We start from the raw sequence: 11,123 nt of genomic DNA, 5'->3' as shown, positions 1-11,123 counted from the left end.
GTTTAGGTCAGTTGAGTGGGTCTTTTGAGTTGTATTAAGTTTGCGGACATACAGGAGGTTACAAAGGACTGCATCTTACAAGGTTCTATAGGCATGGTAGAGATCTCTTCTCAGTAGTTGGTAGGAAATGGAAAAGAATGAGAGCACTTTAAGGCAGTCAGGTTAACTCATGGAGAACACACCCTTGATATTTGTTGGTAAGGAAAAGCTGCAGTCTCTCGAGCTGGGTCATATGCATATCCAAGTGCATACTAAAGGGGGCATTATTTTCTACTATTGGTAGGAGCAGAGAGGGATGATGACTTCCTTGGATGTAGACAATATTCCCCTGGTGATTAGTTTGGCTATATAAAAAAGATTTCCTGACTACAATGGTCACATGGTGGTCAAAGGATATTTCATATTCAGCCCATATGTGATAGGAGCAGGAGCGCAGGTTTGCCAAATGAAACAATGCTGCATTGAGGCTGTGGTCCAAGCATCGCTTGTTAGCATGACTTTGGACCACAGAGAGAATCCATAGGTTGGATCCAGGTTTTGAAGGCTACTTATGGCTTTTTTAAATGAAAGCCATAATAGTGTTCTCCACTGGCTTACAGATAAGGCTGATAGGTCTATCAGTTTTCCTTTTTGCACAAGGATATTTATATAACATTAGCATTTTCATTTCTTCTTTCTTAGCACTTTGCCTCCATCTTCCCTTCTTATTTTTCTCTCATTCTTTGTTCTGTTCATTCTTGTTTACTTGTTTTTGTCTTCCTGTCACTTATTTGTCTCCATGTTTTCATTTTACCTTCCCCTTCTTACTCTCTCCTACTTTAATCTGTTTCCTTTCATGATTTCTTGTTCCTTTATATTACTGTAGTTTAATGATCATACGTTTCTCATTGTTACTCATCATTTGTTCATTGTACTTATTTATCATTGTTACTGTTAATCATTTAGCCTAATGTTTTTGTAAACACTACACTGTTGGTTTTATTGTTTTGTTTCCATTTGTATTTTCCCAGGCTGAGCCTAAAATTGGTGCTTTTGGATCAGTGCTGTACCCCTAACAGATCTAAGTAAAACAATAAAATATCTCAAAGGAAATATATGGCCTAGTTTAAACTGTGAGTTAGCTACTAATCTTAGATGAAAAACATAATTTGTCTAAAGAAACTTTAGCTAACAAAAATCAAAGAGAAAAAAATCTACAGTCATTCACTCAGGGTACTGCCCATACCTGACAAAGTGTACCTCATTTTGAGGAACTAATGTTCCTCATTCTGAGCCTTAAAAAGTCAGTGTCCCTCACAGTTCAGCATTGAAAGCCTCTGTCACATATTAAATGTTAAAAACTTTTAAGTGATATCTATGGTAAATAATATTGAATCATATCAGTTCATCAAAATAACTTTTTATAAGTATTAATACATTTTAGCTGTCCTTTGAGCTGCTAAACATTTCACCCATTTAGGCTTACCACCTGTCCCACGGGGACAGTCCCTCTTTGGACAGTTGTGTCCTGCAAAAAAATTGAAAAAATGGCAAATGTCTTGAGATTTTAGGACAAAAATATTTCCTATATTTTCTTTAATACTTGCACAAAACAGTTATTTTGTATCTGAAACGCCTAAATGTTATAAGGAACAGAATAAGCAACTCAAATGCTACAAGAATAAGCTTTTATTGTTAAGCCTTAGCAAAAAACACAGCATCAATGGGACCAGGCGGTGTCCCGGGCTGCGTCCTACATGAACTCCAAGAAGAGCTAAACCCAAACATAAAACTACTGTTTAATCTCAGCCTTACTACAGGATATAACTAAAAGAAATAAAAGGTCAATACAATGTCATAGTCTGGAAAATACTTGACGCATTGTGGGGAAAGAAACACTAAATAAAAAAATAAACTTTAGGGGGTTATAATGTAGTGTAGTGTAATGTACTCCCCACAACCGTTTGGGCTTCTGGCCATTAATCTCTTGAAATTTCATTGCTTAACGAGAATACCTAGCATGACAACTTTATAAACACGCAACAACTGTTTTGCAAGAAGTGTTTGTTGTACGACTGGCTGTACTGCTAACTTTGTAGTGAGGTTATTACGATTCCGAACTAACCTACACATAAGATAAATCGACGTTAACAAGTTTTAATAAAGCAGTATTCCAATTTACTTATTGTTTTCTGATATGACAAGGAACTATGTTCCTAAAACACGTTTCCAAACGGAGTGTAAAACATGTGACACGTAGCTGGAATTGCTCAGATTCCTCTTTAGTAGGCGGTAACTGGTTACGATTTTTTAGCACTTAGAGCAGGTTTGGAGCAGTACTATCGGTTTGTTCTCAGTTGATAATAATTTGGCATTTTAAACCAGTATGTTGACTATCTGTAGACATATATTTCTAAAACCTGCATTCGCAAGTGTTGTATCCTCACCTTCAGGATTATCTTGTCTAAAAACGTACAGCACTAATGAAAATGACTATTTGCATAAGAGTATTGTTCCAACCATGCATTACCAAAAAAGCCTGCCCAGGTAAGCAGGAGTATTGCAGATAACACTTGTGTTGCACGTTAATACTTGATTGTAAAGTAGAGTGCACATAGTTGGTAGTTACACAGCAATAAGTTAACAGTCTGCATCTCACCGAAAATCAAGTTTAATTTAATAATATAACAAACTCAAAGCCTGGTAGAAACGGAACTGGAATAATTACAACTGTATTTTAATGATATACTGAAATCAAGTTTAATTTGGTAATATACTTCAATTCTGTGTGGGTTATGAATTACTCAAAATGTTAAACGAAAATAATGTAAATGTTACGAAGATATTCAATGGGACAAAGGTTAAAGACAGCGGCTGAAAATGTAAGTGAAAGGTCATCAGTCCTTTCACAGCCAGTAACTGCTTGGGAAGTTTCTAATACTAACAGTATGAGAAAGTAGAACTTGATTGTGTTTTTCTATTCAAAATTATTTTTTCTGTGAACGGAGTCTTGTGCATGGTATTCTCGATTTCTGTTAGGGTCCCCACCTTTTCAAATGACCATAGTGGGACATTTTTTGTAGAAATGTGAGATTTTGCAGGACAAAACATAGCCATGGTCAGTGCAAAGGCCAGAACTTCCTTTTTTGCCAAAATCAAAGCTTTTTTGTAGCATTTGAGTTGCTCATGCTATTTAATATAATATTTATGTGTTCCAGATAGAAAATAACTGTTTTATGCAACTGTTAAAGAAAACTTAAGAAATATATTTTGTCTTAAAATCTCAGGACATTTGCCATTTTTTATTTCCACGAGTCATAACTGCCCAAAGTGGGACTGTCCCTCGCAAAGAGGGACAGGTGGCAACCCTAATTTCTGTTCAGTTGCACTTTTGATCTAGGCTGTACCTTTATTCAAGGGTGTAGCTCATATCTCTCAACCTCTTAGTGCAATAAATCTGGGCAAAGCCTAAAATAATGGAGGGACAAAGATCCAAAAATAGGGACAGATTTGAAATACTGCTCTTATAATCATAGAAAGTTATTGGAGTAACATAATTTGTGTTAGCGTGCATTTTCTGAAGTATGTGAAGTCTGAAACTGAAATGTATGTTATTATTTAATGACTTCAATCTTTAGTGATTTGCCAGAAAACCACAAATTTTATGAGGGACAGACCAAAAATATAAGCTGAAAATCTGGACATTCTGCAAAAATCTATACAGTTGAGAGGTACTGTAGCTATGTATACTCAATGTATTCAAATTAATACATATTTTTTTCTGAACATCTGTTATAATTATTATAGCTCATACTGCACAGAATGTTTATAAACTGTCTAGTTCCTCATACAGAGGTATACAAAGCATGCATACCAGGTCAGAATGTTCCTCTAAAACTTATTTCTTTATGGTTAGAAGTGGCAGCAGCTGAAAATAATTCCAGAATCTATCGGGGCAAATTTTTATGGGTTGAGTACATTTTTTAAAATGATATGTAGATGGTGGAACAACAGCATAAAGTCTGAGTACAAATTATACATTTTTGGATATACCCTTGCCACTATCTGTTTGTATTTATTATCTTGGGGAGAATACTGATCCTGTAATGAAACATTTGTTTCAGCGTGAGAGGGTATAGCAAACAGAAGATAGCAGTGTCAAATATTTCAAATAGAATAGCATGTTTTATAAGTAAGCAGCAGTGTAATTAAAAATACAAGTGTAATAGTTGTTCTAGCATAATTTAAACTGCAATCCAAGTTACATAACTGGATCAGTATAAAACATACTTAGTAACTATTCACTGTACAAATGTGTATCATAGAGAATACCACTTCTCTGAAAACTTCTTCCTCTCCACATAAAGCAAAGTATGGATTTTATTATATGGTAGCATAATTGGATGAAGGTGTGGGAAACTACAAGTTCATCCCTGTTTTGGCACCTTTGTACTTAAAATATAAGGGCCCTGGGCTATGTGTACTTAATATACAAATGCTAAAAGCTTCTTGGTAATGCAAAGCTGAAGTTCTAAGGATCCTCATGGATCAGTGGCCTAATAAGAATATATACTTTAAAAAAAAAAAAAGGAAGAAAAGTTGAGAGAGCAGAAGGATATTTTGAAATATGAGAAGGGGGTGTAGGCGGGAGACTTCATTCCTGGAGTAATAGATTGCAGTATGAAGAAAATGGAGGCTAGGCAGCTAAGGATATGTGAGAAATGACTAAACAAAACATAATACAAAAACTGAGAAGCCAAATACTGTTGATTATGTGTATGGATAGTAAAAACAGTGAAAATGTTTTTAGTCCTTCTAGTTTTGTATACACACCAGGCATATTTTTTCATCACCAGAGGAGAAGTGGATTTGAAGGAACTTATTTGGAAGGGGAAGAGGGCAGGAGTTAAGTGTGATAAGTTAATTTTGTCCATAGCACAGTGTGCTTCAGAATTACCTGATTTGAAGGGATACTTCAGAATTGTGCAGTTATGGCTTATTACCGAAGCAAAAGATTGTAAATTAAAGTGGAAAGAGAAGATGGTAAAATGTGAGAGTTCAAGAAATAAGGTGAGAGTAGGAATTTAGATGCAAGTCTTTAAGGACAATGGCAAAAGTCAGGGAGAATGTTATATTCAGAAATTATTTAAAAAACTAAGTCAGTATGGGAATGGAGAAAGGAGATTTTACCAATAGGGATGACTGCAAGTAGGGGCATAGAAAAAAAGGCAAGAGAGGTGGCCAGAGAAAATTAGCAAAGAAACAAAGTATTGAGAGCAAGTAACTACGGAGAGAAAGGTAAGAGTAGGATGAGACCAAGTGGAAGTTTGGATTACAGGTTAGAGACTGTCTTTCTTCCCAGTGATTGATAATAAGAATAAAGGCAAAGACAGAGAAGTAGGAGAGTGCTAAGTGAAAGGCCAGCTCTGGCTGAGTTTTTAGTTGAGTCTAGAATAGAAGCTTGTGTTTAAAAAAAGAATAATTAATAGGTCATGTAAAATACTAAATGATACCTACAATAATCAATAGAAGGGCTTAGAGAATTTTGGGGAAGAGAGATTGGAAGGGCAAGTTACAAAGCATCATTTGGAGGGAATCTTTATGCCCCCTAACTATGCAGCAAAGTCCAAAATGCTTAGGATTTTTTGCATGGATGTGTTTTCATAGTTATTGTTGTGCCCCAAGCAGACTTCATTGATGTTTTGTTTTTCTCAGATAGCAATTGCTGAATGTATGATGGGAAACAGGTGATTGGGAATGTCTTTGTTGGAAATGTAACAAGTTATCAGATTTTAAAAAGTCCATGTAGGATACTTTGTCAGAAGTATTGGAGGAGCAGTTGATTGTAACTAAGAAAATTATTTTTTGTTTTGAGCTGGGATATAGGATCTGAATTGCCTAGACATAGAAAGGCCTTACTAAGTTTAAAACTATTGGCTTCCAAAAATACAAGTACTAGAAGATGTCAGTCAAAATCTAAACTAATCATAATAGAAATATTGAATATTGTAAATGAGATAAAAGAATTGGAGGTAGGATCTTTAGCTGAGGGAAGGAGCAAATTACCTATAAATAAATGGAATTTGGGGGAACAGTCCATGTGGAAAAATGTTCATTTGGAGGAGTGAAATTTAAAGGAAGGTAAGATCTGAGCAATAAATGTAACGCTGAAGTGAATAATAATTGTTAAAAAGATAGGGAAATGTGTACAATGGACTGTTTTCTTTTCCATAATTGTGTATTTCTGCCCGTGTAATTATCTAAATGTTGTGGATTTAACAAATGTGTTTAAAAAAGTTGTTGTGCAGAAGTCCAATATACTTTATGCAGTTCATTCCAGAGAAAATTGGTGTTTTTAGTGGTGTCACTCATTTTGTGTATTCAAATAAGATGATGAGGCTGGGTGTTTAAGTCATTTATTACATGCAAACACATCAGGATGGATAACTGGAACATTAAACTTAAACAAATTAGCTGACTGACTAGTACACACATGCATGCTTACGCTTTGGCTGTTGACTATAAAATGGCACTATTGCTAGCACGTGCTCTGTATTTGTATGCACATTGCCCATAGACTGGAAAAGCTCTTAAAGATACATACACACTCTGATCTACATCCGCTCTGTTTCACTTGTCGGTCATGCAGGTAAACAGTGACAATTATATGAGCATGTAAATTACACAAATATATACAAATAACAATCATGTCCAGGTTGCTGTGTATTTAGGACAAGGTCTTGAAATACGACCTGACCTCATAATGTAATAACTAGAACTGGGTTAGCAACAGGGACACTCACTGAGGGATGAGGGATGTTCTTCTTGAGGATTTTTAGGGAAATTTTCAGGAACAGATGATGAAACGTCCTCTGGAACAGGAACATTAGGACAATTCACTCTGAGAATTAGTCTTTATTACAGGCAACATGCTGTAACACTGGTTCGGACACCAGTAGCTTCTGCCTGAATTCCATGCCTTGCGACTCAGTGATGTACGATCTCGGTTCCCCGCATAAATGTTTCACAAGTCCTATTTGGTCAAATACTTTTGCTGTCTGCATCCTTATTTCTCTCCTTCTTTTATTGGATTCAGAGGCTTGCTGGTTTTGTCATAGTAGGACTTTTGGGACAAATGCTTCTTTAGGAGTTGATTTTTTACTCTTTGTTGTTTTTAGCACCTGAAATCAACAGATTCTTACTGATTGGTAGAGTGGTTCTGGTTTGTCTTGACATTAACTTCTGGGCAGGTGAACCAACCTGATTGTTGTGAAGAATGTTTCTGAGATTTAGGAAAACTGTATTATCATGTTTAGATTTCTCCACTAGCTGTTTTGCAGTCTGAACTGTACTTTCTGACAAGCCATTTGACTGCTCTTTGGTGGTGTTCTAACCAGGACCAAGTTACATCTTTGCATGTCAGCTCTCTTAGCAGTGCTGAAAGGTCACTCAAATATGGAATGAACTTGCCCAAATAGTTGACCATGCCAAGAAAACGTAAGGAAGTGGCATTGTCCTGAGCTGGCATCTCAAGAATTGCAGTTTGCTTAGAAGGATCTGGTTGTAAGCCTGAGTTAGTAAAACAAATGAACATAAGTAACTTCTTGTAGTTTGAATTTGCATTTCTGATGATTCAGCTTAAGATTCACCACACAAGCATGTTCCAGAACTTTCTTGACATTTCTATCATGTTCGACTTCACCATTGCTTACTACAAGAATCTCATCTACTGTAATAGCACATGGATAGCCAGAAAAAATTAGTTCCATCTCAACGTTGAAAGACTTCACTGACAGAATTGATCCCATATAGCATTGTCAAAAATTTGTACCTGCCAAATGGTGTACTGAAAGTGGTTAACAGTGAAGATTTGTAGTCAAGCAAAATTTGCCAAAATAAACTTTTTGCATCTAAGACAGAAAAAAATAACAGTGGCATTAGGCACAAAGGCAGCAACATCTTTGATTGTACGCACTGGATGATGAGGTTGTTGTAGTGCATTGTTCAAGTTTCTTGGATCAGTACATATTCCAATGTCATCTGAGCTTTTCTTATGAGCTACCACCATGGAGGATACCCATTCATTTGGTTCATCTACTGGACAAATTACTCCTAAACGTACCATTCTGTCTAGCTCAGCTTTGACTCTGTTCTGCATGGCTACCTCACCTTTCCATGCAGGTCTGATAACTGGGCTTACTTCATGGTCTAACTTCATAGTCTACACAACTAGGAGTTTGCCTAACTTGTCTTCAAAAAGTTCAGAATAGTCAGAAAAATAGTTTGTACAAAATTTTCATTGTTGTACATGCTTACATGGTGGAGTTTTCTATTAAATGAAAGCAGTCCCATTTTCAAAATGTCTGAGGCCTAACAGTGGCTCTACGTGCCTTTTTACAATGTAAAATTCTAAGTTATAGCTGTTCCCAGCAGAATAACATGAAAGCACTACTGAGCTTTCAGTTTGAATTTCTTCACTACCATAAGCAACAAGCTTCGCACACTTTGCCAGATCAAGCTTCTCACCAGCTTTTACTTTGGCAAACATTTCTGCTGAAGTAACATTGCACTTTGAACCAGTGTCAACTTTGAGCTCTACAGGTCTCCCCTGAATCGGAACAATAAAACATACTTCATTCTTTGCCCACAAATTACTGCATTGACTGTTTCACCAAGCACAGACACACCATCAACATAAAAAGTAGGCTCACAGCTTACTAATTGATCAGTTTGCCTCTTTGAGTATTTTTTCTTTTAATAAAAGAATGTGCCCCTTTAGAGTTACAAAACCTTTTAAATGAGTCCACTTTTTACGTGTCTGGCACTGCTGACCAAAAGCTAAGTACTTTTCTCGTTTGGGCTTATGATCTCCCTCACAGTTACGACAATTTATTTAAGTTTGGTACTGCAGCTAATTTTGTTGGTTTATACTTGGTGTTAGAGTTGGAAGCAGCCATGAACCCTTTCGGTTTACATTTTGTTTTATGTTAATTTTATGCACACTGTCAACATTAGCAATGGAAGGCACTGCAAGCATGATTTTCTCATTCGTAAGCATATTCGTGTGCTTTTCTGTGATTTCATATATCTGACAAATCTCTATGGCCTTATTCAAAGTTAAATCATTGTCTTGAAGCAAAATCTTTCTCACTGCATCATCTTTAATACCACACAAGCCTGTCTTTTATCAGCTGATCTCTTATATCACCAAATCTGCACGTTTTTGCCTTGTTTCTCAAATCAGTTATATATGTTGCAAAAGTTTCACCAGGCTTTTGATCTCTTGTGTAAAATATGTGCCTTAGCATTGTAATATTCGTTTGGTGGGGGGTTACACGTTTCTCCAAATTTATGTTTTTAGCACTCGGGGTCTTCCTGAGTTTACCCCTCCCCTGCAAACGCAGCTGGAGCATACACAAATGAATGCTCTCTTTCAGTAAATGCCTTTGTACATGCTTCTTTGTCAGAAAAAGCAGTGTGTATGAAAATATTGTACGCTTGCTCAAACTCTCCAAATTTCAGCTACATTGTAATCAAATACAAGTGGACCAGGTCTACAAAATCTTTCTGCCATGCCAACAAAATGCCCTTGAAACTATGTATAAACACATACGCCAGGTACATGAAAAATATTCAGCTGCACCATAAACTCTTTGAAATGACCGTTTTTTGCAAAATAACTGTACTGTAATACTGCACACACTTGCCAACACTTTGCACACTTTGGATATTTCGAACAACTTTAGTCAATAAGAAAAAGAAGCACATAGTGATAAAATACAGTAATTTTCTATTTTTTATACATTTTATGCGATATGGAAGTTATTTCAAGCATTTTTGTAAGAATTTTGAGTATTTTTATCAATCTATTGTAGTTTCGAACATTTAATTTAATTAGAAAGTCGTTTTGAACGGCTTTAATACTCTGTTGTATATTCATTGTGTAAAAAATCATTTGAGTATGTTTTAGTACCTGGATTTATCTTTCTGACCTATTTGTGATTCGTTTGAGCTTTGGATGATCCATTCGTGTATATTCCTCCAATTTCAACTGCGTGCTTCATGGCCATGAGGAAGTTTTACTCTGGATCCCACTCTGGCACCATGTTTCTGGTCTTGTCTATTCAAATAAGACGAGGCTGGGTGTTCATTTAAGTTGTTCAGTATGTACAAACACCTCAGGATGGATAACTAGAACATTAAACTTAAACGAACTAACTGACTAGTACACACATGCATGCTTGCACCTTGGCTGCTCACTACAAAATGGCACTCTTGCTAGCACGTGCTCTGTATTTATATGCACATGCCAATAGATTGCAGTAGCTCTAAAAGGGTCTATATTAGATGAATGAAAGTTCATCTTAGCGAACGCTCACATTAGCGAATATTGTGGAACTTGAAACCGCAATTGTGAGATCGTGGTACAGTGAAGATGGGAATATTTTCTCTTTACTCACTGTAGTGCGATCTCCGAGTTGGAATATATATTTGGGGGGGGGGGGCAGCTCCCCCACAATTGCAGTTTCGAGTATTTGGATATTCACTCATGTGAGCATTCACTAAGATGAACTTTCGTTCCTCTAATATAGACCCCTCTAAAAGATGCATACACACTCTCTGATCTACAAGTAGGACAAAGGGAAATAGATTATAATGAACTACTGGAATGCATTAGCTAAATGCTGGGTTCTGGGTTGAGGGGAGAGACAGAAATGCACAGATCTTAATGCATTAGATCTAGCAGATGTTCTTATGTTATGCATTAGTGCATAGCTAGGTCAGAATTTCTCAAGGGTAACTGTATTAGGCAGCACAGTGCAGCATCTCCCCCCTTGTCACTGTCTGTGTAGAGTTTGTTTGTTCTTCCCTTGTCTGATTGGGTTTTCTCTGGGTATTCCAGTTTCCTTCTGCTCTTCCCAAAAATATCCCTGGTGATTATTACTAAAAACATGCAACAGTTCTGTTTTCTGGAGTGGGGGGATATAGCACCGACAACCAGGGTTTGGCTAGAGGCATGGGTGTAAGATGAGGGGAAAAATCAAGGGTCTAGTTAACCTGCAGATGAAGTAACACATTTGTAGATAAAGTCTAATGAGGTGCCAGGAGTATAAACACACAATTTGTAGATAATAATTTGTTTG

The 11,123-nt window shown here is 36.5% G+C and overlaps 1 protein-coding gene across 2 annotated transcripts in view; it reads left to right on the top strand.

Annotated features, from left to right (window-relative positions):
- The first annotated feature begins 2,253 nt into the window (after positions 1–2,253).
- The window catches only part of CPT2 (carnitine palmitoyltransferase 2), a 347,899-nt gene continuing 339,029 nt past the window's right edge, over positions 2,254–11,123 (top strand). The window contains exon 1 of one of the 2 annotated variants that reach the window (XM_044085447.1): positions 2,254–2,526. In XM_044085447.1, the coding sequence (XP_043941382.1) occupies positions 2,366–2,526 (161 nt within the window). In that variant the 5' untranslated portion in view covers positions 2,254–2,365. The remainder of the gene's footprint in view (positions 2,527–11,123) is intronic. The other variant, XM_044085448.1, reaches the window with a different exon arrangement.

The sequence above is a fragment of the Protopterus annectens genome, chromosome 10.part0 (assembly GCF_019279795.1).
Source record: "Protopterus annectens isolate FY-2018-M chromosome 10.part0, PAN1.0, whole genome shotgun sequence".
Lineage (NCBI taxonomy): Eukaryota > Metazoa > Chordata > Ceratodontiformes > Protopteridae > Protopterus > Protopterus annectens.
This window is presented reverse-complemented; position numbering and strand designations above follow the sequence as displayed.